Raw genomic sequence first — 25,966 nt, forward strand, 5'->3', positions numbered from 1 at the left:
CCACAATATTGTACATTCGAGAAAACTAAAAACGCAGAATCATAGATAATGACCATATCTATCAGATTGCTGAATCTGGATCAGATCAGATCATTTTTATAGCCAATAGGAACAAATCAATTTGCAGTGGCTACGCAGCGCCCGACGTCACGCTCAGACTGATTTTCTGTCTCTCTCGCACGCACTCTTTGTCGTGTCGTTCAATATTAGCGGCGTCTTCCGGAGGAGAGCCATACTGACTAAGTATCGGGTATAACTGTAGAGTTGCGGTGTCCGCAGCAACTCACAACGTTCCCCCTCGTTATACCCGATACTCAAAATGAGTATTGGGGTATATTAGATTTGTGGTAAAAGTGGATGTGTGTAACGTCCAGAAGGAATCGTTTCCGACCCCATAAAGTATATATATTCTTGATCAGCATCAATAGCCGAGTCGATTGAGCCATGTCTGTCTGTCCGTCTGTCCGTCCGTCCGTCTGTCCGTCTGTCCGTCCCCTTCAGCGCCTAGTGCTCAAAGACTATAAGAGCGAGAGCAACGATGTTTTGGATCCAGACTTCTGTGATATGTTACTGCTACAAAAATATTTCAAAATTTCGCCCCGCCCACTTCCGCCCCCACAAAAGACGAAAATCTGTGGCATCCACAATTTTAAAGATATGAGAAAACCAGAAACGTAGAATTGTAGAGAATGACCATATCTTTAAGACTGCGGAATCTGAATTGGATCGTATCATTATTATAGCCAGCATCAAGAAAACAATTTCATTTTTTCTCGCCCTGTCTCTCTCTAACACACACGTAGCATAGGCGGCTTTGCTTAGAGTAAAACATTATCGCCTAGATCTCAGAGACTACAAAAGCTAGAGCAACCAAATTTGGTATCCGCACTCCTAATATATCGGACCGAGACGAGTTTGTTTCAAAATTTCGCCACACCCTCTTCCGCCCCCGCAAAGGACGAAAATCTGGGGATATTCAAAAATCTCAGAGACTATTAAGGCTAGAGTAACCAAATTTAGTATCCGCACTCCTGTTAGATCTTACTATAAAACGTGTATCTCAAAATTTCGCCCCACCCCCTTCCGCCCACACAAAGGACGAAAATCTGTTGCATCCACAATATTGCACATTCGAGAAAACTAAAAACGCAGAATCATAGATAATGACCATATCTATCAGATTGCTGAATCTGGATCAGATCAGATCATTTTTATAGCCAATAGGAACAAATCAATTTGCAGTGGCTACGCAGCGCCCGACGTCACGCTCAGACTGATTTTCTGTCTCTCTCGCACGCACTCTTTGTCGTGTCGTTTAATATTAGCGGCGTCTGCCGGAGGAGAGCCATACTGACTTAGTATCGGGTATAACCGTAGAGTTGCGGTGTCCGCAGCAACTCACAACGTTCCCCCTCGTTTTTATTTTATTTTTATTATTTTTCAACAGTTTTATGTTTTATATTTGTGTGTATTTTGCTTATGCTAATCAAACATTCCACTTACATGATTTTCGAATTGGTGAGAGAAACTCTTAATTCTATCCTGGGTGTGGATTTATTAACGTTGGGCGCCAATTAAGTTGTCCGTATGTCCAACTAGCCTTAGCTGCTTGATGCGTGGTCCTCGTGTGGGTTCCGTGGTATAGAATCCTTTATGAAGATTATGTTGGAGAGATAACTGTCTCTCTTATCACTGGCCTTGTGGTACAGTGGTATAGAATTAATAATTCAAAGTGTTTACGGCTGGTTGCCGGAGCAAGGTTTATTAACAAGCGTTAGCTTTCGTTCTAAGAACAGAACTAAAACTAGGAGCCACCAGCAAGCTGGGGCATAAGCTGAATCAAAAGTATTTAATTGCCAAAGAATGCAAAGCTACAAAATATATGTACTTAGAGCTAAAAAGCTACAGTCGGTAAGCCGACTTGGCATAAGCGATAATGCTGATCTTGCGGCATTTGCAAGATATCAGATTACCGCCGGTTGACCGTCACATTCAGGGCGCTGAACTGAAGTTCGCTGATTTGGCATCTTGAGTGCAACTGTTGGCTAAAATTTGCGGTTGTTTATGTTACACAACAATGTGCGAGGGGCACTCGTTAACTTGTACAAATCAGCTAACCCTTTGGTGCTATGTAAATGTAAGTATTTCTCTCTTAAAAGTCCAATTATAACGAGCAACAAAAAGAGCGGGCCTGGCCATGCTCTCCAATTGTTTTTTTATTACCCGTTTATGAATCTTTAATGATGGCCTAACGAGACGAATTGTTGGGTGGTAGCTGCTGTCAAGCAATAAATAATCTTTAAATAGCCGCAAAAGAGATATTCCGGCTGGCTGCATAGGAATGAATCCCAATCCCTCTATTCACATGCGGCGGTCTCTGGTGTGGTGGATGTTATGATGTGATGAGTGGCAGCAAATATTGTAATTTACAGCTGTGGACATGCACATTATCGAATTATTGGTCCCACACTCCGTGTGTGTCTGTAATTTGTGCTGGATGAACTGCTAATTAGGAATCGCCCCCGATGATGATGAAGGGCTGTCACAGTCAAGTCGTGCTACTGTTGAGCAAACCAGTTTCCCCTGTACTCGGGATGTGGGTGAGAGTTGCAACTGCAGCGGAAGTTGGGGCAGAGCAGGAGCTGGATCTACAGTAGTGGCAGCAGGGGCACTGGGCCTCCACAAACCAAACAAACAGTTGAATTTAATGAACCAATTTTGCAGTGTCTATCAGAGCAACATCAGAAACGGTAATCCACAGAGCAGCCAGGAGGAGATGCAGTAAAAGTAGGACCATTACTAAGCAACCGCCAGAGACTCCAGGCCATTCGGTGTAAATCTCGCTTGATCTTGGGAAAAAGTAAATGGAAAAGCACCAAAATCAAAACTTAACGAATCTTTGCCCGGGCCCAGGCCCAGGGCTTAAATTAAGCCCAGCCATCGCGCCAAATCGAAACTTGACTCGACACGCAGGCAGCCAGTCTAGGAGGGGGCTGGCGGAGGCAGGATAGAGGCCCCAATAGTCAAGCAAAGCCCTCGCACAAATTGGCCTGCGCCGAGCCAAAAGATTTCATTGTTGCCCATTGCTTATTATGGCCCGGGATCGGATCTAGGCCTTCATTAAACGGCTGGGGCAGCAACTGTAGCTGTAGCTGTGGATTTGGATGTGGATGTGGTATGGACTGGGCCTGTGTCTGTGTCTGTGTATGGGTCTGGCTCTTGTCCGGGGAGCGAGTGCGTGAGATATGCATTATTTATCTAGCGAAATTTTTCTCATTGCTTGGGCAACTTGTTGCTGGAGGAGCTGGATCCACCGACCACTTCCTGGTTGCCTGGCCACAGCTGCATCATAGCTGCATCCATCCATGATAGCGAAATTCCCAAAATGATACGAATAGTTTGTTTCTGTCGGGCGATAGAGAGAGGGAGAAATATTTGGGACATCTTTAGCCTTACCCGGGGGCTTGGAGGCTGTAACCTGCAACCTGCAACCAGCAACCTGCACGTGCCTGGCTCCGCTCCGCACCACTCCGCTCCGGGCCTGACCTGCTGTGGCTGTGGCCAGGGCCTGCCTGATTGAACGATTGAAAGATCATCACCCGAGAAGCGATCCCGAGAGAGACTGCGAGCAGGATAATGATGATGATGAGGTGCAAATTGCTGCTGCCATGAAATTGCAAATCAACTTTCTGACTCCCGATTGCATTTCATTCTAAATTGTTTACTCAACCCAGCAGCCACATCTCAGGCTCCATCTCTTGGCTTTAGCTCCAGCTTCAGCTTCAGCAGCGTTTGTAAAAATTGCAAATCGAATTTGCCAATTGCTGGGATGCCTCTCTGCTGGCTGATTTGTTTCTGTGGTTGCCACGAACCACAACCACACACAACAGAAACTCCAACTACAATTTCGAGCACGCCCTTTAACAAGCATTTAGCTTGGGCCGTGACCCGCCGCCTCGCTCCCAGCTCCAGTCCCAGTCTCAGTCCCAGCACAAGAGTCAGAGCCAGAGCCACAGCCAGAAATCGGTTGAAATCGGTTAGCGGTGGGTTCCCTTTTCCATTTATTTTTTATCGCTCCACTCAAGCGCCCTGCATTTACATATTTTTGCCTGCATTTGAACTCTGATCTGGTGGCCAGGGGAAGCCGATCCGATCCGATCCAAACCGAACCGTACCTGAACGGGATCCATAACAGAAACACAAACAGCCCCAGAACTAGCAGTAGTAGTGGCTGTGGAATCACGAGGCAGCTGTGCACCAAACGGAAATACTTCCCCTGTGACGAAGAAAAGCAAACAACAAACAACTATAATTAAGGCTTTTTGCTTTAATTAACTTGTTTGTTTATAGGAACAGAAAAGGGAAGTGTCTTCTGAAACTCGAAGATGCGATACACTTTCAACAAATACGATGATCTTTTGGGAAGAACACTTCCTGATCGGTTAGGAATAGTGAAAAGAATCAGTAATGGAATGGAAAGAGTGGGAAAACTATTCCCACCATTAAAAGTTATGGTCAATCAATAGGCTTCCATCCCCACCTATCTCTTATTCACGTTACCCTTTTCTCAAGTGTATCATAATTTGCAATCCAATAAGAACTTCCGGTCCATTCGGCGAATGTTTTATGAATGAAAATCTTGTCGCATCCAACACCCGTTCCCGCAACCCGACCTCTGTCCATCGCTGGCGATCGTCACGCTCATTGCCAATTAGTGCAATCAACTGGAAGCAGCGATAGATGGATAGGGTGCCATGGGGTTGGGTTTGCTGGTATATACATATATGATATGATATGTAGAAGAACTGAGACTTAAGCAAGTTCTTTAGAATGGGATTTATCAAAGGAAGTAATACGTAAAAGTATCTAGAAAACCCCTTTCAACCACGGGAATAGTACGTATTGATTGATGCCCGACTCGAGGTTTCGCTGATAAAGGTTTAATGTTGTAGTTATTGTTGTTGGAGTGCTCCTAAATTCCAGAAGCCTGCCCACCGCTCGTTTAAAGTGTTCCAGTGAATGCAGTTCATTTATTTCGAAAGCCAAGTTGGGATTTAATAAACCATCTATCTATCTATCGATTGCCTTACCCAACCCCTAATCGTAACCCTCCACCCTGTCAGCCGACTCTCCTAAACTCTCCATTTGATATAACAGCGTGCAGTCAATTTCAAATACATTTGCAATTTGTCAAATTTTGCTAGCCGTTGCCAAGATAAATTAATTTCGGCATCGATTTGATCGCTTGTCTCTGGTCATTTTGCATGCACCATGGACCAGCTGCTGGATGGGGGTATTCTCAGAGGGGGGGAGGTGGAGGAGGAGGAGAGACCATGTTAGCCACAAGCCAACATGGCTTTGCTCATTGTAAATGTGCTTTATGACCACCGGTCAGCAAATCTCATTTTTTGTCGTCGCTTGGACGCCAAGAGACCGCATGCTGGCTTACACACACTAGCAGTGTGAGAGAGAGAGAGCTATAGAGCGTTGGAAAGAGAGAGAAAAATAGTCGGGTTTGGCAAACATCTCTTGTACCTGCATACGTTCATCCCCGCCCCCTGTCCACCTCCCTGGCCAAAATAATGACCAGTGTCCACATGCTGCAAAATTAGACATATTTTCTTCTTACTTGGGGGTATCGCAGCATCCCTCAGCGTACCCCACTCCCGCCTCCAACCCACCATCACTCTCTGTGTGACTCCTTCGGTTCACCTTTTGCATTTTCAACACCAAAAAGTTTTACATTCGGATTTCCCGCAACTGCCAAGAAAAATGACATTACAAATTGGGGAACATTTGTCTAATTAAATCCCTGCCTGCTCCAATAACGAGAGCTTAGATTACAATCTCACAGCTTTTGTGCTTGCAGGGGGAGGGATGGTGGGGAAACCGGATGGGAGATTGCAATTTGTGGAAAATTGATAGAACGACAGAGAGAGCCAGATAGAGATTCTAGGTAAAGGATTGCTCCAGTTTGATGCGTACTATTCCGAGATCCTATTAGTGTAATCCATTTAGGGAAACCAAGGAAACACTTTAAGAAACTTCATGATTTTCATGAACTATCATATGTTCGAGTTAATAAAACCATTTAAGAATATCTTCCTGAAATGCAGTAAAAGAATAATTTTTTGATTACTAAATAGTCATATTTTATATAGAGACCCTCAAGTGTCCAGCATTTGAGTGGCGCTCAAGATAGGGGCAAGCACTAGCTGCATTTGTTGTACATAAAACGCTAGCCACTGAACAATTAGAGGAGCAACCGAGTCCAGCCAACGGAGGCGAGTGACCACCAGCTGCAACAACAAACGGGGACACAAGCAACAGTGGACCTGCATGTAATAGAATTAAACTAAAATCAAATAATCATCAGACGGCTTTCACTCAATCCCCACTCGAGACTCGACTCGGACTGCTTCGCACTTGCACTCCACTCAAGTGGGGTTGACTCGACTCCTCCACTCAACTGATAAGAACACGTGTTGCTTCATTCGCCATCTTGGTCGCACCGCCTGGTGCTGGGGCCCTGCGGGGCCCCAAGGAGTTGCCAGAGAATACGGGCCCCAAAACAAACTCAAGAGAGCCGTGGCAACCACGACACGAGACCACATCGTCGTCGTGGCATCGCTGCAGCGTCGCAACGGGGTCCAATTAGGTGGCCGGCAGCAAATCATGCGCTCTCTGTCTCGCCTCAACAGGCTGTCCTAAGGCGCTGGCGCTGGCGCTGCTCTCCTCTGTTTCGCCTCTGACGACGCCCGTCCACTCGAGTCTTCGACATCGACTTGGACTCGGGCTCAGACCCCGTCTAAGTCTTATTCTCAAGTCCGGTTTTTCAGGGGAACGACGTACAGCGCGTAACGCTTCGCGCTATTTTCAGTGCAGTTTTTGGTGTGTGTTCCCCTTTAGAAAAATATCTCGAGAGTGTATTTATGAGAAAACTACAATAAAACACGCACAACAACAAAAAAAGGAGAAACTAAATAGCACAAAAATAATTCCACTCTAAAAACAAAAGCCAAAAGTAGCCGACGGCCAAGTGAATATTGGGTGGGAATATTAACAATTTGAGAAATAAATATCAACGCAAGATCCGAATTCCAAGTGCAGTGAACGATTACGATTCAGTGTAAGTTCTTTAAAAGATAACACACTCTCCCCATAGAAAACCATCCCCCAGATATGGCCACAGACCCCTTCACCCAATATAGCAACTAAGACGAAAGTGAGTTGAGAGTCTATTGCCGTCCTTGTTCTTGTCCATTCTATGATCTGATTTCAAAAACACTCTGCTCTGTAGCGCGTCTAAAAAAGTCATCCTCCTTATCGCACGGAGGAATGCTCGGAGATCGTTAAAATTTATGTGCTGCTTGAGGAACCGAACAGAACTGATCTGAACAGAACTGAACAGATCCGAGCAGCGCGGCGAGCTGATAAGAAAATGATTATTCTTTAGAAATATGTGCATAGCAGAAATCTATATTCTATATTCTGCTGAATACCCATTCAGCAGGGGAGGCAGCAATCGCTGGCTGCCCGATGCCGGGGGCTTTCCCATCTTATCTGCGACGATTTTCTTTCCCGATTTTCTTTCCCAAGTGCCTCGAAATTAATAACTTTAGTCGAAAGAGTTGGCAGAAAGCACAGAGAGCGTTGGCACAGCGAAATCATGTTCGAGTGATTAAATTAATTAATGATATAGACACTGCGCAACAGTGTCCACGCAACCGAAGGCCGCCGTCTGCCGCCTGCAGTCTGTGGGTCCTGCAGCGAGCAACGCCACATGATGCGGATCGGTGGATCGTTGGATCGTTGGACCGGTCGATAGTTCTGCAGAGGCGAGCAGATCGTTGTCTTAACTTGTCGTACACGATGTCTTATACGTGTAGCAACAATTTATTTCTTTGGTCAATGCATCGATCCCAACGAATCGAAGATCATGGCAGCGCTTGGGTCTGTGCTGGTCTGGGTCTCGGGTTCTTTTACTATCCTTGGCGATCAATCAAGCCCTGCTGGAAGATGATCAATATTAGCCGGTCTAAAAATAATATGAGCCCTGGACTATCTTTATCGTTGATTGAGAATCGCTGGAAGGAGGGAGGTTTCGATTACTTGTGGCAGATGAAATTTGAAATTTTTAAAAATGATAATAGCGAACTTTATTCGCCTTTGTTTTGGTTTTTTCGTACAAATGAAATGTATATAACCATCTATAGTATATCAAAACTGATAATTCCCGTGTGCATATATGTATACAGTCGCAGTATGAGTCAGTTCTGTCAGATCTGTTGGGTTTCTGTAGAGTCCGGGGATGTCTGAACATCGCATTCGGCTTGGCTTTTTGGTCGGTTAGGATTTTACGACTTGTGTAATTAGTTTTTCTTTCGAAGATCTTTTATGGCGCTTACAGACCAGATGTCTATCTCTTGCCACATCAAACTCTCTCTCTTTGCACCATTTTACATCCCAAAAACAAGAAGATGTCATTAAAAATTAGAGTAACTGTTTTTTCCCCCACTAATATGTGTGTCCAAAGTGCTAATTGAAGGCAACTCCGGCACTGACTCCAGCTCTCACAGCAGCCAGCCAGAGCGGCGGCTGAGGCTGAGACTCAAGCTGCCTCTTCATCCAAGTCAAGGGTTAAAGTTCTCTTAGTTTTGTGTGTGATTTTGTTAATAGTCAGGCAAAAGATGGAGATGGAGATACAGATGGATCCACAGTTGGGGCTGTGGCTGTTGCTGTGGCTGGCTCTGACTGACGACAAGTGCCTACACCTCTTTCGAGTAAACTGTCAAAGTGTAGACTCTGTTGCCAGGCTTTACAGCCGTCGATGCTGAATTAATTAAACTAACTCTGGGAGTCACTGCACTGGCTCTGTTTTAGAGGGTTATAGGGGGCCCCCACTGACTGACAGACAGCTGCTGTGGGGAGGGGGAATGCACCTCAATTTGTACGTGTACTCTTTGAAATTGGTCAGTGTAACCTGAGGACAATGACTTGGACCGACCGGCCAGCACTGGCCCTGTCTTTGGCCCTGGCCTCTCTCGTCAGTTGTCCCTATGCACAAGCACAAGAAAAGGACATAATTGCTGCCATAGATTCTCGGGAGGAGTTGAAAGGTTGCAGCCACAGAAAAGACCTTCGCAGAGGACTTGAGCCACAGGGGAATCCTACGAGGGAGGAGCCACACACAGTGGAGTTGTGTATGCAGTCGCTTAGAAATGCCGTGTTCACTAATCTATTTCAATTTCATAGCCATCTCATTTGCCCAGCATTTTAATTTCCTCCTGCGGCTCCGCTCCTCCGTTGGTAGGGGAGGTCATAGATGTTCTAAGGCTTCCGAGCGCTCCCATCCCCATCCCCAACCCCAAGCACATTGTGGGTCTGTCTATTGATTGGAATATTCATTGAATAGTTTTTAAGCTGATTTATATGCTATTGTGGCAGCTTGTGTGTGTGGCTGCTGTCGATTTAATAAATATTTAATTTCAACTCTGCCTGTCTGACTCCTGGCGCTGCTCCTCCTGCTCCTGCCCCTGCCCCCGGTTGGCTCTTAAATCCACACATAAAAGATTAAATCAACGGAAAGGGGACTCAGAGGAGTCCAAGGAGCAGCCGGTGCCAGCTGGATGATGATGTTGCTGGTGGCTTCATTCAGGTATTAATAATAATAACGAACAACGAATGGATTATTCTGAGCTGCTGAGACATCGTAATTTGCAAAATGTGCAATCGCTTTCTATAAATCAAGGCAGAGACACACACACACACAGAGAGAGAGAGAGAGAGAGAGCTCTCTGCGGAAATCTATTCAGATCCCATCAGAGAGAAGGGGAAGGGAACCTCCGAGCCCGACCGATGAATGCCAAACTATATATATATATTTCACCTGGCCGAATCATAAAAGTTCTTTTGTCAGACTCCATCGCCTTGTGCACCCAATAGCAAGCCAAAGAGAGCTGCAGCGACGTCAACTGCTATCAATCTCAGGTGAAATGGAGCTGCGTCCGTCCGCCAGCCATTAGATGATCCCAAACCCAGTCACAGCATACCCTGTGCTCCAGCCAAGCCAGCCTAGCCAGCCAGCCAGGCCGTGCCATGCCATCCAATCCCAGCCAGTTCCAGGCCCGCCGCTCAAAGGAAAGCGCCCGTCGCAATAGATCGCACATTGCAGATAGAGGCGTGCCTGCCACTCCAACTCCACAGCATCGTGGAGGGATTAGTCCACGGCGAAGGATGAATACTCTATGGAAAACTATATGATGGCTATTCGAAGTAGAGTATTCCATTGCTAAATGGTTCCTAGTACCGAATACTTGATCATATATTAATCTTCAAGATGTGAGAACTTTGATCATAGTAGCTGCTAGCACAGATTGAAGAGGAGACAGTTTCCAGGTGCTCGAATCTTCTTGAAAATGGAGACCTCAGGCTCTCCAAAAGTCCCATTCTACCCCACCCATTGTAGAGTATACAAAAGGCAAAGCCAAATAATGCGCTGCAATTTCTGGCCGCAAAGGATGAACGCAGCGCGTATGCGGAGCAGTGTGGAGTAGGATCGGAGCCGGGCTCCGAGCAGAGTCGGGGACAGAGACGGAGCTGCGGCTGGAGCTGGAGTCGCACATTCGGCGAGCGCCTTCAGCAGTTGTTATAAATTATAGTGCCGCATGCGGAATGAATGCCCAAGATCAAACCGGTGGGCACACACGCGAACGCGGGCGGGTGGGAGGCGGCGGTGGGGGTGGGGAGCAGGGCCGATTGGGCGGCTGGGCGGCTGGGCGGCTATAAAAACAAACCTCCGCCCCCGCACGTAGCCAGTTCTGGCTGTGGTACGTTGCTGGTTGCGCGGTGCCAGTGCCAGTGCCACAAAATATTTAACAGTGTACCGCTATAAAATTTGGTATTCCAAGACGGGACCAAGATGCCGCCACCACCACCAGCACAGCCGCTGCCTTGCTCCGGCGTTGCAGCGGTGCAGTGGTTATACTGCCATTACCATTACCACGTTGTAGGCATGTTGTAAATGCCAGCCGATTGCTGTGGACTTTTGTCGTTTCTGGCTGTTGTTTGTGGCAGTTGCTCTGTTTGTGTGTTTGTGTGTGTCTTTTGGCCATAAAAACAGAAATGAGCCCACAGAAAACATGGCGAATTGCGCTATCTGAAATTCTCCACTGTCGGCGCATCAGACACCCCACCTCAGTGGATAATTTTTTGGCTCTAACTCTCAAGAAATTGGGTTTAGGGAATATTTGAATCATACAAAATATTTTAGTAAGATCGGTCGTCAGTGAAAAGGAAGGTCCTTAAGGTTATGATTTGTTAAAAATTCTATAAGATCCATAAAAATTCATTGTAGAAAAGAGTTCCTGTTGCATGGAGAATAATTGAAGAGCAAGAAATTTCAAGCCTCCTTGAAATTTCCACTTAAGAACTTTCATTCTGTTATTGATTCAAGAGTCTTTTAAGGGGTTTTCTTTCAAAAATTGTTTTTAAATTCTTGTATTATTTTATATTAGCCTTAAATTTAATAAATAAAATAAATAAATTCTTTTATGGCTTGTTCTTGTTACCCACTGCTTCTATTATTCCGATATATTCTTCGATAAGCGACTCAAGAAGATGCAAAAACAAATTACATGTCGCTTGCGTGACTATAGTCTCGCCACTAGGGTGTAGTTGTTTATTGGACTGCTCTCAAATTCACAAAGCGCTCCCACACCCAAATTAGATTGTACCAGTGTCATGCCTCCACCGATGCTGTTGCAGCGTAAAAATCTAATTTCGATTCCGATATATTCCGGCTCTATATAATATCGGCTGATTCAGCTCCCATAAGTACAAAAATGATATATGTATCAAAAGTCTCAGCGCACTTTTCACAGAAATCAACATTGGATTAAGGGTTAATTTCGCAGCTCGACTAGTGGGCTCGAAAAAGTCAAACAAGTTTAACGCAGAGTAACTCAGACTTTGGCTTTTCGCAAATGCAATGCCCCGCCGACTGCGAGTTTATTTGATGAGCGAGAGGCGCAACTGCAGGCCGACACAGCCCACGCGGTGCCGGAGGAGAGGACTCCTCAGAGGCGGAGGCAGAGGCAGAGGCACCGTAAACAGAAACAACTACTCGTACTACAGAAAGATACCCGTCTCCGTCTCCGACTCTGACTTTGGCTCTGGCTCTGTGCTATGCTAATTACTGAACATGACGGCAGCGCAACGCTTTTGGAATCCCATCCCATCCATGTGAACAAAAGGCGCAAACGTTTACGCACACACCGAGTCGCAGTCGAAGTTTCAGTCACAGTCGCAGTCCGGACTCGCAATTGCATTTGCATAAGCAGCCATAAAAACAAAACAAAATAGGGGAAAACGAACAGTAAGAGGAACAGTCGGAGGCAGAGTCGGAGGCAACTTAGCAGATACTACACGACAGCAACAGCCGATCCGGGGACTCTGCTATGGGACCTACGACTCAGTGAGAATTCCCCTTTCGTGGTGTCTGTGCTGTGTCTCTTTGGTGTGAAGAGAAATTTCCTTTTTGGTGGCATCTGTGAATTATTTCAATGTGAACCTTAAGGATCATTAAATGGTTAATATGCATGTCCTCGCTGTTGTAATAGCTAACCCCGTGATATGGGAACTACACAAATCTTAGATCTTATTCAATATAAGAATGTAGAGATCAAGTCATTGTCAGTGGGGAACGCTTCTTTTTCTCTTAGACTCTCTTGATATATCAAGGGATTGTTTGCTGTGCAATTCTTCCTCTACGATCATTATTCTCCTCAAAGTTCTTTACCGTTTCCACCATCTGACATTCCGTCAAATGATTGACAGCAAAGTAGTTCCAGTTATTTCTCTGGATTTCTAATTGAATGAGGCGATGACAGTACGTGTATAATGAACCCAACTATATGCGGCCGCCAGCATCATTAATCATTAACTGGATGAAATGGAATTATGCGAAGAACAGGAGAGAAGCGGAGAAGTGGAAGCAGAATGGAATTGCTGATTTGAAAACACCGAACCGCAGGGAGCACGACGAGCCGAGCAGCAATTCTAATTAGAGCTATTCAACAGATCTCCAACTTCAGACTCGGTCTTTGGTCATCTCTGGTCTCTGGACCATATACGAGTATGCCATCTACCGCTGGATGTAGACTGGTCTAGACCCAGAAAAAAGTAATACAACACGACAAAACATGGCCGTAAAAATGTCAACTTCCATTCGGTTTGTTTCTTCTGGCTGATTTTGGCATCCCAAAACGTTGTAACCGCCAGAGAGGAACACGAATCCGACTGGGGATCGGGGACAGGGGACCAGGGTCTGGAGATCCCATCCCTCTCTCGCGATGTAAACTTTCGTTTTTTGCTTTTTGTGACCATTTTTGGGAGGTGAGGCCCGTAAGAGGGGTGATGTGATGGAGCGCTGAAGGTAGCCCACAGACTCACGATATTTGCGTGCCAGAGCGAAATTGTGTGGAAGTCAATTGGCCTGGACCTGGTCCACAGCCAAACTTCCTCTCCATTCGGGCCAAATTAAATTGTCAGTACAGGCAAGAGAAGCCATTGGCAATGGCAATGGCAGTGGCTGTAGCTGTATCTGTGGCTGAAGGAACAACTAGCCTCATAGAGTTATCTTTCGATTAACAAACGATTGAAATGAATTTTCCAATATTTCCGCATCCCCCGTCGGTATTTTATGGCCATGAAATGTGTGGAAAACAATGACAACTGCAACAACTGCCACAATTGGAGTCAAAGCCACAGCAGCAGCAGCAGCAGCCACAGCCACTGACAGCAACAACAGCAACTGGAGGAGGACCAAACGAAAATCACGAACCCGGAAGAGGGCTTTAACGTCGGAGGAGGCTTCAGTTATACCCAGATCCAACTGTCTCCCGCTCCCTGTACCTCTTCTGTGTAACATGTTGCTGTTGCTGTTGTTTGCTGCTTGTTGCTGTTGCCGTTTGCCGTAGCTTTACTGCCTGCAATTTCTTCATTTCGGCCGCCCACCGAAGCCGAAATTTCTGTTGAAGATCAACCCAGAACCGGTCGTCATTGTCGCTGTTATCATACCCTTTTAGAGGGCATTTTATCTCTGGCCAGCAGCTTCGCCCGAAACCTTTTAGATCTGGATTACTCTAACAGATCCCTCGAAGGGAAATAGCGATTCTGTAAATGTAAAACCAACTCATATTTAACCGAAATCTGCAAGAAATTCACTGTAAGCTTCTTAATCCGTTTATTGTATCATTTCCTTCCGCAATCTTTTTAAATTATACCAAAATCGTCCCCGTATATCCCATGGAAAGAGCATCCAATGCTTTGGCTTGCGAAATCTTGCCTTCATTTCTTGTTTTCGTGCTGAAATTTTTTCGCGCTTGTTGACAATTGTGTCGTGTAAGGGCTGACCTCGACCGGCCGACGACCGACTGCCAAAAGAATTTGAAATGTGCAGCAAGCGTGTTGCAGCCAGAAATGGACAGCAACCGCAACGAAGAGACAAAGACCTGGACATGGACACTTTAGAGCCGAGCCAACGGCAGCCAAACGATGGACTCCAGGGTGTAAATTACATTACAAGGAGAGCCGAGAAGCCGAGACGAGTTTCTTTTACTGGGAGTGTCTCTCTGCCCGTTCAAAGTGGAAGCTGCAGCCGCCAGTTGCACTCGTCAAAATTGCCATCAATCATTCTGCCGCTGCCGATGTTGCTGGCCCCAAGAATGCCGGACAAGTAGAAAAATGGAACCTGTTTGGCCTGGCACTGGCTATCAGTGTTAAATCTACATTAATTATTTTCCCTACAAACCCATAATTTGTGATTGTTACACGGCCTGTAGCGAACCGAACCAAACCGTAACGAGGTCCGAAAGCCAGTCGTTCTCTTAATAGACTCGTCGCCAGCCTAATGAATTGAAACGTTTCTGATGGCCTTGTTGGCCACGTCTACGTCCACGTCCACGTAGCACTTTGGTTCTGTTCTGGTTCCCCCAGCAATTCATATATTCTTTTCGCTGACCTCCATCAGTCCATCAGGTTTTTGGGCCTATCAATTGGAGAGAATCTCGCACGATGTGATTGAATGACTGACTGGCAAGACCGTCCGTAAAGCCAGAGTCAGCGAATAGTTTTAGGTCTTTTGATTAGTAATAGGTTAGGTTAGGTTAACCCGAACGGCCCTCAGCGGGGCCACGCATAGGCCAATCTGGCCCTTAGTTATCCGGATGGGGGGGGGGTGTATGAACCGTCGCGGGAGTGTTTAGGTGGTTTTAAAGTCCCCGAGAATCGAGGTGTTTTTAGCATAGGCCAGCAGTTCCTGTGGCGTCCTTTTGGAGGCATCTTCCAGTGATGCCAGCACTGGGGCGCCCAGGTATCTCCTCCTTGCCCTTGAGAGAGCCGGACAGTAGCAGATGAGATGTTCCAGGGTTTCGATAGCCCCAGGTTCATCACATTTCCTACAACTGTCTCTGTTGCTGATGCCTAGCTTAGCTGCATGTGCAGCAGCCAGACAGTGACCTGTAAGTATTCCCACTAGCAATCTACAGTCTTTTCGTGGTAGGTGCAGTAGGTAGTGGCTAAGTTTCTCGCTGCGCTCCTTGCACATTATCTTCGAGGTTTTGCAGGTGGTGGTACTGTTCCACCTGTTATCAGTCTGTGTTCTAGCCTGCTTCTCTAGATCGCATTGCAGCGATCTTAGGGAGACAGGCACGTTCTCGGTTCTCCTATTCTCCAGCCCGACGCCTTCCTTAGCTAGTACGTCCGCCGCTTCGTTTCCTTCGATGCCCTGGAGCCCTGTCTTTGTCGTGCTTAGGATGTCTAATGCCTCCCTGCTCGCCAAGACACTTCTGGAACTGACCGCGGACGACTGCATGGATCTTATCGCCGCTTGGCTGTCGACGAATAGGTTGACCGCATCGTGTGCTCGTTCTGTTAGGAGAGCGACCTCCGCTGCCTTCCCGATGGCAAAAACTTTTGCCTGGAATATGCTGCATTGGTCCGATAGCTTATACGACAGCCTTATCTCAGGGTCTGTACAGTATAGGCCCGCTCCTACTCCTCCTTCCATCTTGGAGCCGTCTGTGTATATATTGAGGTGCTCAGTTTGGTCCCTTCCAATTTTCCAGTCTTCAGGTCCTAAAGATGTGGTTGTTTTGACGTCAAGGCAAGTTTGGGGGGTCATGTAATCAGTTGATCTGGTCATGTCCCTGCCAATTGAAGTGTGCCCGTATCCTTGTATGGATAGGTTTCCTGATGCTATAAGGCGTTGTGCTGCCTTTCCCGCAATCAGGCGAGCGTTAATGTCCAGGGGGTCGATTCCGAGTATAGTTTCGAGTGCTTTTGTTGGGGTTGACCTCAGCGCCCCTGTAATACAGAGCAGAGCCTGTCGCTGAGTCTTTTCCATAAGCTTATGGTATGTCTTCTTTTCAATAGCCTGCCACCACACTAAGGCTCCATACAGCAGAGTTGGTCGCACCACCGAGATGTAGATCCAGTACATTAGAGCAGGTGACAGGCCCCATGTGCTGCTGACCATCTTCTTGGATGCATAAAGCGCAATGGTAGCCTTCTTCATCCTTTCCACTACATTGGGCCTCCATATTTCACCTGTGATTTTAGAGTCAGCCTAGTTTGGTCAATTTTCGGGGGGGTTCATATCGGTACCTTGTACCTCTTGGTAAAGAGGATGAGGTCCGTCTTGTCCGCGTTGATACTGAGTCCTACCTCTTCTGCCCACTCACGTATCTCCCTGAGTGTACGTTCCATTATGGAGCTGAGGGTCGATGGACATACACCCGTAATAAGTATGCTTATGTCATCTGCATAGGCTGTTATTTTTGAGGCCTTCCTTTCAAATCTCTTAATGAGGTCGTCGACCACCAAATTCCACAGTAGTGGCGATAGGACTCCACCTTGAAATGTGCCTCTGTGTGCCCCCTTTACCATGGAAGCGGTGCCCCACTCCGATTGCACCCGTCTACAACTTAGGAGGTTTTTGATCAAGACGATGATTGCAGGGTGTATGTTATTCGCTTCTAGGCGACTTGTTATTGCGGTTGTTGCCACGTTGTTGAATGCTCCTGAGATGTCCACAAATGCTCCCAAAGCATACTTTTTGTTGTGAAGGGCGCTCTCAATGGTGGCTACTAGCGAGTGTAGTGCCGTCTCCACTGATTTCCCCTTGGTGTAGGCGTGTTGGTTTGTTGACATCAGTCCACCTACCTCATTCCTGATGTGTAAATCCAACAGCTTTTCTAGTGTTTTTAGTAGAAAGGAGGTAAGGCTTATCGGTCTGTAATCCTTGGGACTCACGTGGCTGCACTTTCCTGCCTTAGGGAGGAAGACAACCCTCGAGGTTCTCCATTGGATGGGGATATAGCCCGTACTTAGGCATGCTGAGTATATTGCGAAGAGCCATGGGGTAATAACCTCTTTGGTCAACTGCATCATGGCTGGGAATATCCCGTCCAGTCCTGGTGCTTTTATGGCCGCGAAGGAGTCTATGGCCCAGTGGATTCTCTTAGTGGTTAAAAGACCTATTGGGGGGTGCTGTTCCTCAGTTGCTAGGTCCTGATGCTCCTTGGCGTCAGTGACCTCGGTGCATCCAGGGAAGTGCGCCTCCATTAGTGCTGTTAGGGCTTCTTTACTGCCCTCTGTCCACTGTCCGTTATCTAGTTTTAGTTGGCTCTGTACTGTGGGCTGCTTTGAGAGCAGCTTCTGGAGCCTAGCGGTTTCGGGCACTTTCTCAATGTTGGAGCAGAAGTTTCTCCACGAGTTCCTTTGTGCCTTACGTATTTCCTTCTTGTAGCTCCTAAGTAGGATTTTATATTCCTCATTGACAATCTCTTCGTTCGCTTGTTTGGCGATCTTGAAGAATTCCTTGAGGTTGTTCCTTTGGAGTGAGAGATCTCGGTTCCACCAGAGTGGCTTGGACCTCCTCTTCGTTCTCGAGGGTTTGCACGATGCATGGTAGGCGTTCAGTAACTCGTTGGATAGGGTCTTTAGGGACTTCTCTATATCCTCCGCGGATTTCACTGAGCCCGGATTCGCAAGCTTCGAAGTAACAGTCTTTTTAAACTTTACCCAGTTTGTGTTTCGGGGGTTTCTATAGACTGTTATCTTCGAAGAGTGTTTGAATTCGCACTTGAACTGAATGTACTTATGGTCTGAGAAGGATGGTCTTTCGAGGACTCTCCAGTCAGATACCAAGGTACTCTTTCCCGTGACAAGAGTTAGGTCTAGCACGTTTGACGAGGTGGGACCCACGAAGGTGTGTTCCTCCCCCACGTTTGCTACATCTAAGTTATTGGATAAGATAAAGTCTAGGAGTGACTCACCTCTATCGTTGGTGTCAGGGCCAACACATTGTGATGGGCGTTGGCGTCTGCACCGATGAGGAGTTGGAGATTTTTGGAGCCGGCTTCTGTCACCAGACTCCTAAGTTCTTCCGGCGTGGCGGGCCTGTCGTGTGCCATGTAGCAGGAAGCTGCCATTAGGCGCTTTTCCTCGCTCTCCAGCATCACCACCGTCAGGTCATCCGTGCTGTAATGAGACATAAGATGAGCATGGATTCCCTTCCGTACGAGTACGGCGGTTCTGTTCCTGCTTACCGATGTTGAGTAGAGAAGGCTGTAATTTGAGGATTTTAGTCCGGCCACAGAGTTGCCTGACGCAATCCACGGCTCCTGGACTAAAGCTATGTCGGTGGGCCCTTGCTCCATGGCAATGAGGAGCTCCGCCGACGCTACCTTGCTTCTTTGGAGATTGAGTTGCAGCACCCTTAGTATCATGGGTGGCTAACTCAACCTCGCACGACGGGTTGACTATGATTGTCAGGTCACCGTCACCGTCCTCCTCCTCCTCCGAGTCGTCCAGCGCAAGACCCTGGGCGGCCTCCACTATGGTCTCCAGACCTAGGTCCTTCTCGACCTCGCCTGCCTGGAGGGTGTGCGCATCTTTATCCTCGGGTGGCGCTTTTTAAGCCGTAGGTATACGCTACCTACGCCCCACGCCATCTTCCCGAACTTGGGATACAGGATGTCCTCCGCCACCTTGCTGATCTGGAGGATCACGTGCTGGCCCCCCTCGTTGGGTAGTGGGCTACCGGCATGCAGAACCTTCCAATCAGCCGTTGGCACGTCCGGATTTTGCCTCTGCAGCAGCTTCAGTGCTCGCTCCCCCTGGACAGCAATGGGGAAGAGCACCTTCGCCTTTGGTATGGACGGGATCAGCTCCCTGTCTACCACCTCCAGCTTGGCCCCCTCCCACAGAGCTTTTAGTAGGGGCACCTTCTGCACCAGCCACTGCCGCGTTGGGTCGTCGTTGCACTTGAGGATTTTGACCCCGTTCAGCCATCCCGCTCCATCGAACGTGGGCATGGGAGCGCTAGGGTCCTCCTCCATTAGCGAGAACAGTGCCTCGACGAGCTGCGCGTGGACCAACTTCCACTGCGCCGCCGTCATCTTCCCGTTCTCATCGCTGCGATCGATCAAGGCCACAATGAGATGTCTCTTGGACACCTCGCTCATGGCCTTCTGCCTCGGCTTCCTCGTCTTCGGCTGGGGGGTGGCCACCTTGGGCCCGCGTTGCCGCTTGCTCGCCGGAGTGTCTTTGGCAGCACTCTCGATCGAGCGTTGCCTCTTGGTGGCCAACATCTCCTCCACCTTGTTGGCGAATCCACCGTTTGTTGCCTTCATCTGCGGCAACTGCGCGTAGTATTCGCGGCCCTCCTGTACCCGTTGCTCAGCCCACGCTAGCTTGGACTTCTCCTCTTGGGAGATATCCGCCTTGCCCTGGAGCCGGCTCAGTAACTTGAGGGCCGCCTTATACTGAGCTTTTGCCTTCATCCCCTCCCTGGAACGCTTCGGCCCTTCCCTACGCAGGGAGCTGGTACCTGGTTTCGGCGAGCGGAGAAGGCTTTCCTCTTCGGTCTTGCTAAGGGATAGCACGCTCTCCAGGTCCGAGTCTGCATCGACAACGGCACCCGCGCGGCTCACCCTGCAACGCGTCGTTTTTGTGGCAGTAGTATTACAACTGACATGACCTGCTCCCGCCATGCCCGAGGTGTGACCGCTAGCGACACGCAGAGAGGATTGCTCCTCCCCGTGCCCGCCGGTGGTAGCAGTCACGCTTTCCACCGACGTTTGGGTTGACATCCCAACCCGTGTTTGCTCCTTATCTACCTCCATATTTGGCCCGAAGGTCCATACCGGTTAATGTTTTTCCCCCTAGCGTTTTATGCCTGGCCGCCAGGCACCTCTAGCCATGGCCTTGGTTCAGTTCCCCCGACTTTAGATCGGGAAGACGATGGACCATAGCCTTAGCTAGACACTGCATTACCCCGGGCAAGGCAAGCGACAGTGCATTATCCTCGCCCGGGATAATGCAGTGTCCATTGCCCAGCCGGCACCCTCGTGGAGGGTTCAGCTAGAGGGTTTTTGCCAGCCTTGATTAGTAATCAGTAGGGAAACTCGGTCATCCGCAGTCTCACCTATATAGTAGAGTGATCTCCTTTGAGATCTTCTGGCTCCACAAAACCATTTCCATTCTCGTTCGTTCTCCTTTGGCTTCGGTTAGTAGAGAGCTCTGTTGCTGGGGCTGTTGTGTCTGTGCCTTTGCCTTTGCCAGTGCCTGTGCCTGCGCCTATCGCCAACTGTCATCATTTTCAAATTATTTCTCGTTGAATATCTAATCAAGATTCATGCATGATCGCGGCTAAATTGCTTCCAGGCAAGACCAAGACACATAGACGGCCACAGCATAACAATTGCCGGTGGACCCTGAACCTGGTCCTGGTTTGGTTTTGTTTTTGGTTTTAGTTTTGGTTCTGTTCCAGGTCTAGGGTCTAGGCAATCCAACATCCACCAGGGAACGGGCACAACATTTGCACAGAGGAGGCTGCTCGCTTCTCCAGCCTTTTGCTGTTTTATTTTTCCTTTTTCCACCAACTTTTCCATTGTTTTCCGCCCCGAGCAGGTTAATAGTATTGTTTTCTGGCTGTAGGCAGACAACAACGAATTCTGCATCAGAAATTAGCTACGACAATTGTTCGAGACAACTTTTCGCCCATGTAATCGCATATGTCTCTCGGCTGTGCATTTGTTGATACTCGTACCCGTACTCGTACTCGTACATATATGGGCATACTCGTACTTGAACTTTAGCTTTGTCTTTATTTTACTTAATTCAAACTAGCCAGACCCTGTAGACTCTGTAGGTAAATAATTCAATTACACACGAGGCTCTGACTCAGATCGAATCCCCCGCCATTCCATGCCCGATTCCCCATGCCCAAGGAGAATGCAGTTGCAGTGAGGCGCGTAGCCACAGGGTGCCTCTGCGCTCGTCCAAGTATTATTAAATTATATGAAATTCTTTGTTCATTTGGTGGTTAATTCGCTGTCGCTGTCGTTGCCACTTAATTGTTATTAACTTTCGTGTGACATCTGTGACTTCTGCCAACGCCGCTCCACAAAGTGTTTGCCTCAATTGACGCCCATGTGGGGTGGTGTCGTATCACTCGTAAATTGATGACCCAAAATGGCCTTCTAGATTTCCACAGGCCACGAGCCAGCAGCATCAAGTCTCTGTTTTGTTCTTGCAGGAATGAATCCCTTTTTGGGGCAACGCCTCTGCCCTGGCCAGAGATCCAATTTCATGGAGTATATAGTTGCACGCACCAGCACAGCCGATAGGGAGGAAATCTAATCAGCAGAGATATACAAACACTCAGCCGCAGGGCCCCAGACTTTTGACATTTTTATTTGTGTGCCAAAGAACTTGTAAAATTTACGAGCCAACGAAGGGCGACGGGGTGTGAGCGAGGAAGGATTGGTGGAGGATTCACAGTAACCATATTTTTTATCACCGCCGCATGAAATTATTATCAAACATGGAAATCTTCTCCTCCTGCTCGGTGCTCTTGCTCTGTGTGGTTGCGGGCATCGTAAATTGATTTTTATGCTGCTTCTGTTGTAGTCCGAGATGGTCAGAGCCTTTGCCTCTTCGTTTACCTCTGCCCCTGCCCATCCCTAGTAGTAGTAGGAGTCCATTCTTCCGTTGCGTTCTCAGTCGAAATATTCTGTTTCACATCATTCCATTTTACATTTTGTTCTGTCTGCCGTTGCAGTCGCCTGCTACTTGTCGAGGACAAACGCCGCCAAGTAATTGAAATTGAAGACCGGCCAAAGCTCGGGAGGAACAGTAGAGAGTGAGAGAGAGAGAGAGAGAGAGAGAGAGAGAGAGAGAGAGAGAGAGAGAGAGAGAGAGAGAGAGAGAGAGAGAGAGAGACAGCGGAGCCAGGATGGTCCTAGTGCTGAATGGCGTGCTGCAGGATGATTGCCCGATGGACACCAACAGCCTGTTCCTGCAGCATCCCGTCTACCGAGATTATGCCCAGCAGTTGCACTCGATACAGGCCAAGTCTGTGGGTCCCGTGGGTCTGCTCTATGTCGGACAGCGGGAGCTAGCCGCCTCTGCCCCGCACGACAAGAACGTCAACATCATTGGCGCCGACGATGCCACAACCTGTATTATTGTTGTCGTGAGGCACTCGGGTATGTTGCACCCATAAATTGGCTTCGTTTGCCTCGTTAACCCTGCTTACCTTCGCATCTGCCCTAACGCATCTCATTCCATTGCAGAATCTGGGGCCGTGGCTTTGGCCCACTTTGATGGAAGCGGTGTGGACGAGGCTGTCTGCACCATGGTCTCCCGGGTGCAGGAGCTGGCCCTTGGCTATCCCGAAGGACGCATCGAGTTGCAGCTGATTGGTGGCTATCGGGACTCGAAGGGTTACGGCGAGGACGTCTTCTATAGCATTATGCGTGAGTGGCAGTGGCAGCAGCAGCAGGTGGCAGGCTCTAAATGCAATCTTCTTCAAGAATCATTCCACAATCATCACCTCGAGATCGATTTGACGCAGGCCTCCGTGGGCGAGCTGAATACCATGCTTCGCGGCGAGATCAATTGCCCCATCATTTATGGCGTGGGCGTGAACATCAAGACTGGTGAGATCTTTCCGGCCAGCTTCCCAGACCGAGGCCCCGACCGGGAGCTGCGCGATGCTCGCATCTTCATGGGTGCGCAGTCGGTAAGCTATTCGAATCGGAATACAAAATCGCCACGGAGTTGTCACCTGACCAACACTACAACTACTCTCCTCCACTGGCATTTCAGGTTCTGGATGTGTACGACTCCACGCTGGGAATGCTGCGCATCGGCCCCTTCAACTATGATCCGCTGCGCGGCGCCGACTTGTGGCTATCCCAGACGGATGAGTTTCTGCTGCAGCATTTGTCCTCCAGTCCCGATGTGGAGCCGCCACACTTTGCGCCCCAGGTGCGTGCTTGCGTGTGTTGCCCCCCGCAGGGAGTGAGGCGATCTAATTGCTTTACTCATTTCATTTCAGACGCGTGCCACCATCAAATTCATACAGGAGAACCAGTTTCCCGCTGTCACCGTCTTCAGGGACAATCGACCGCGCTACTTTCGGCGCGAAGATGCCACGGGGTGCTGGGCTCTGGTTAGATATTAAAGCTTAATTTAGTGTTTAGTTGTTATGCAAGAAGTTGAAAGAAACGTCATGGACAGTTGCCAATGGCAGATGTCAATGTTGGTGCATGTGTTAATCGTCGTTAACATTTGCAGTGCCACCCCACACCCCTGCTACCCTTCGCATATAATTTCCACTTGATTGTGGTTTTGCTCTACTCCCACTTACTTTTGTTTGAATTTAATCGTTGAGTTAATTGTATTTGGCTGTAATTATAATCGATACTGATAATCCATGCAGCACAGCACCCAATTATTTATAACACAATTAGATTAGCAATTGCGATGAGTGCCGACATTGCTTGTTGTATGTCTCTCTTCAATTAGATTCAAGAGTGAGTTCGGATGTGAGGACCCTTTGGGACGCGCCTTAGTAATGGATCTGAACGTAAAAACGAAAAATTATAATATAATTTGTGTATATGCTGCATAGTACTATATGCATGTGACCACAATTAACAAATCTTATAAATATTTAAAAGAGATTCTTAGCAAAATATATACAAACTACACATACACAACAAATGTAAACGAAACAATTTCAAATGCAATCATTTTTAGTTGTAACTGTAAACTGTAATCAAAAGTGTAAGAAATATAGAAATGGCTTGGCTATAAATACATACATATTCCACGAAAGTAAATAATTGGTTTTAATTGACCAAATTGGAATTAATGCAGGATTCATTTTGAGACTTGCTTGAACATGAATTTAAACTGCCAGTTGGTATTGTCGCGAAAAGTTGATGGTCACACTGACTGGTGACAAGTATGTAGTATTTTTTCTTGGGAGTTGAGTGCTGCGGCAAAAGGGTGACGGTTTACGGTATTTTTTAGGTCAAAACCACTAACCATACAGTATATAGATGTGCCAGTTCATACCACGAAAGCGTCACACACTGGCTAGCGCGTTGAGTACCCCAGAGCATGATGCAATTATACAAGGTGGTCTCGTCGGGAGCCGAAGTTCGTTCGTGTTGTCCCTTATCGTCAGTGCATGCTTGCTTGTTGATGATGAAGGTTGTTCACGGACGAATTTTTTGATATATAAAAACAAGGGGGAACGTTGTGAGTTGCTGCGGACACCGCAACTCTACAGTTATACCCGATACTAAGTCAGTATGGCTCTCCTCCGGCAGACGCCGCTAATATTAAACGACACGACAAAGAGTGCGTGCGAGAGAGACAGAAAATCAGTCTGAGCGTGACGTCGGGCGCTGCGTAGCCACTGCAAATTGATTTGTTCCTATTGGCTATAAAAATGATCTGATCTGATCCAGATTCAGCAATCTGATAGATATGGTCATTATCTATGATTCTGCGTTTTTAGTTTTCTCGAATGTGCAATATTGTGGATGCAACAGATTTTCGACCTTAGTGTGGGCGGAAAGGGGTGGGGTGAAATTTTGAGATACACGTTTTGTAGTAAGGTCTAACAGGAGTGCGGATACCAAATTTGGTTACTCTAGCCTTAATAGTCTCTGAGATTTTTGAATATCCCCAGATTTTCGTCCTTTGTGTGGGCGGAAGGGGGTGGGGTGAAATTTTGAGATACACGTTTAATAGTAAGATCTAACAGGAGTGCGGATACCAAATTTGGTTACTCTAGCCTTAATAGTCTCTGAGATTTTTGAATATCCCCAGATTTTCGTCCTTTGCGGGGGCGGAAGGGGGTGTGGCGAAATTTTGAAACAAACTCGTCTCGGTCCGATATATTAGGAGTGTGGATACCAAATTTGGTTGCTCTAGCTTTTGTAGTCTCTGAGATCTAGGCGCTAATGTTTTACTCTAAGCAAAGCCGCCTATGCTACGTGTGTGTTAGAGAGAGACAGGGCGAGAAAAAATGAAATTGTTTTCTTGATGCTGGCTATAATAATAATATTACGATCCAATTCAGATTCCGCAGTCTTAAAGATATGGTCATTCTCTACAATTCTACGTATTTGGTTTTCTCATATCTTTAAAATTGTGGATGCCACAGATTTTCGTCCTTTGTGGGCACGGAAGTGGGCGGGGCGAAGTTTTGAAATATTTTTGTAGCAGTGACATATCACAGAAGTCTGGGTCCAAAACATCGTTGCTCTAGCTCTTATAGTCTTTGAGCACTAGGCGCTGAAGGGGACGGACAGACGGACGGACGGACAGACGGACAGACAGACAGGGCTCAATCGACTCGGCTATTGATGCTGATCAAGAATATATATACTTTATGGGGTCGGAAACGATTCCTTCTGGACGTTACACACATCCACTTTTACCACAAATCTAATATACCCCAATACTCATTTTGAGTATCGGGTATAAAAATACCACAGAATTAGAAGTAATCTTTATATATTATGTAAAAGAACATTTTAATATAACTAAAAATGTTGAAGAAAAATTATTAATGGCTGCATAAAATTTAAATATT

At 47.3% G+C, this 25,966-nt stretch overlaps 1 protein-coding gene across 1 annotated transcript; it reads left to right on the forward strand.

Moving 5' to 3' along the window:
• The first annotated feature begins 6,832 nt into the window (after positions 1-6,832).
• On the forward strand, positions 6,833-24,182 carry LOC117185725 (protein N-terminal asparagine amidohydrolase-like). Its single transcript, XM_033395059.1, has 6 exons — positions 6,833-7,129; positions 22,130-22,556; positions 22,644-22,826; positions 22,884-23,092; positions 23,179-23,340; positions 23,411-24,182. The coding sequence occupies exons 2-6, from the start codon at positions 22,304-22,306 to the stop codon at positions 23,534-23,536; spliced, it is 933 nt and encodes a 310-aa protein (XP_033250950.1). The 5' UTR covers positions 6,833-7,129; positions 22,130-22,303; the 3' UTR covers positions 23,537-24,182.
• The last annotated feature ends 1,784 nt before the right edge of the window (positions 24,183-25,966 follow it).

The sequence above is a fragment of the Drosophila miranda genome (genome assembly GCF_003369915.1).
Source record: "Drosophila miranda strain MSH22 chromosome Y unlocalized genomic scaffold, D.miranda_PacBio2.1 Contig_Y1_pilon, whole genome shotgun sequence".
Classification (NCBI taxonomy): Eukaryota; Metazoa; Arthropoda; class Insecta; order Diptera; family Drosophilidae; genus Drosophila; species Drosophila miranda.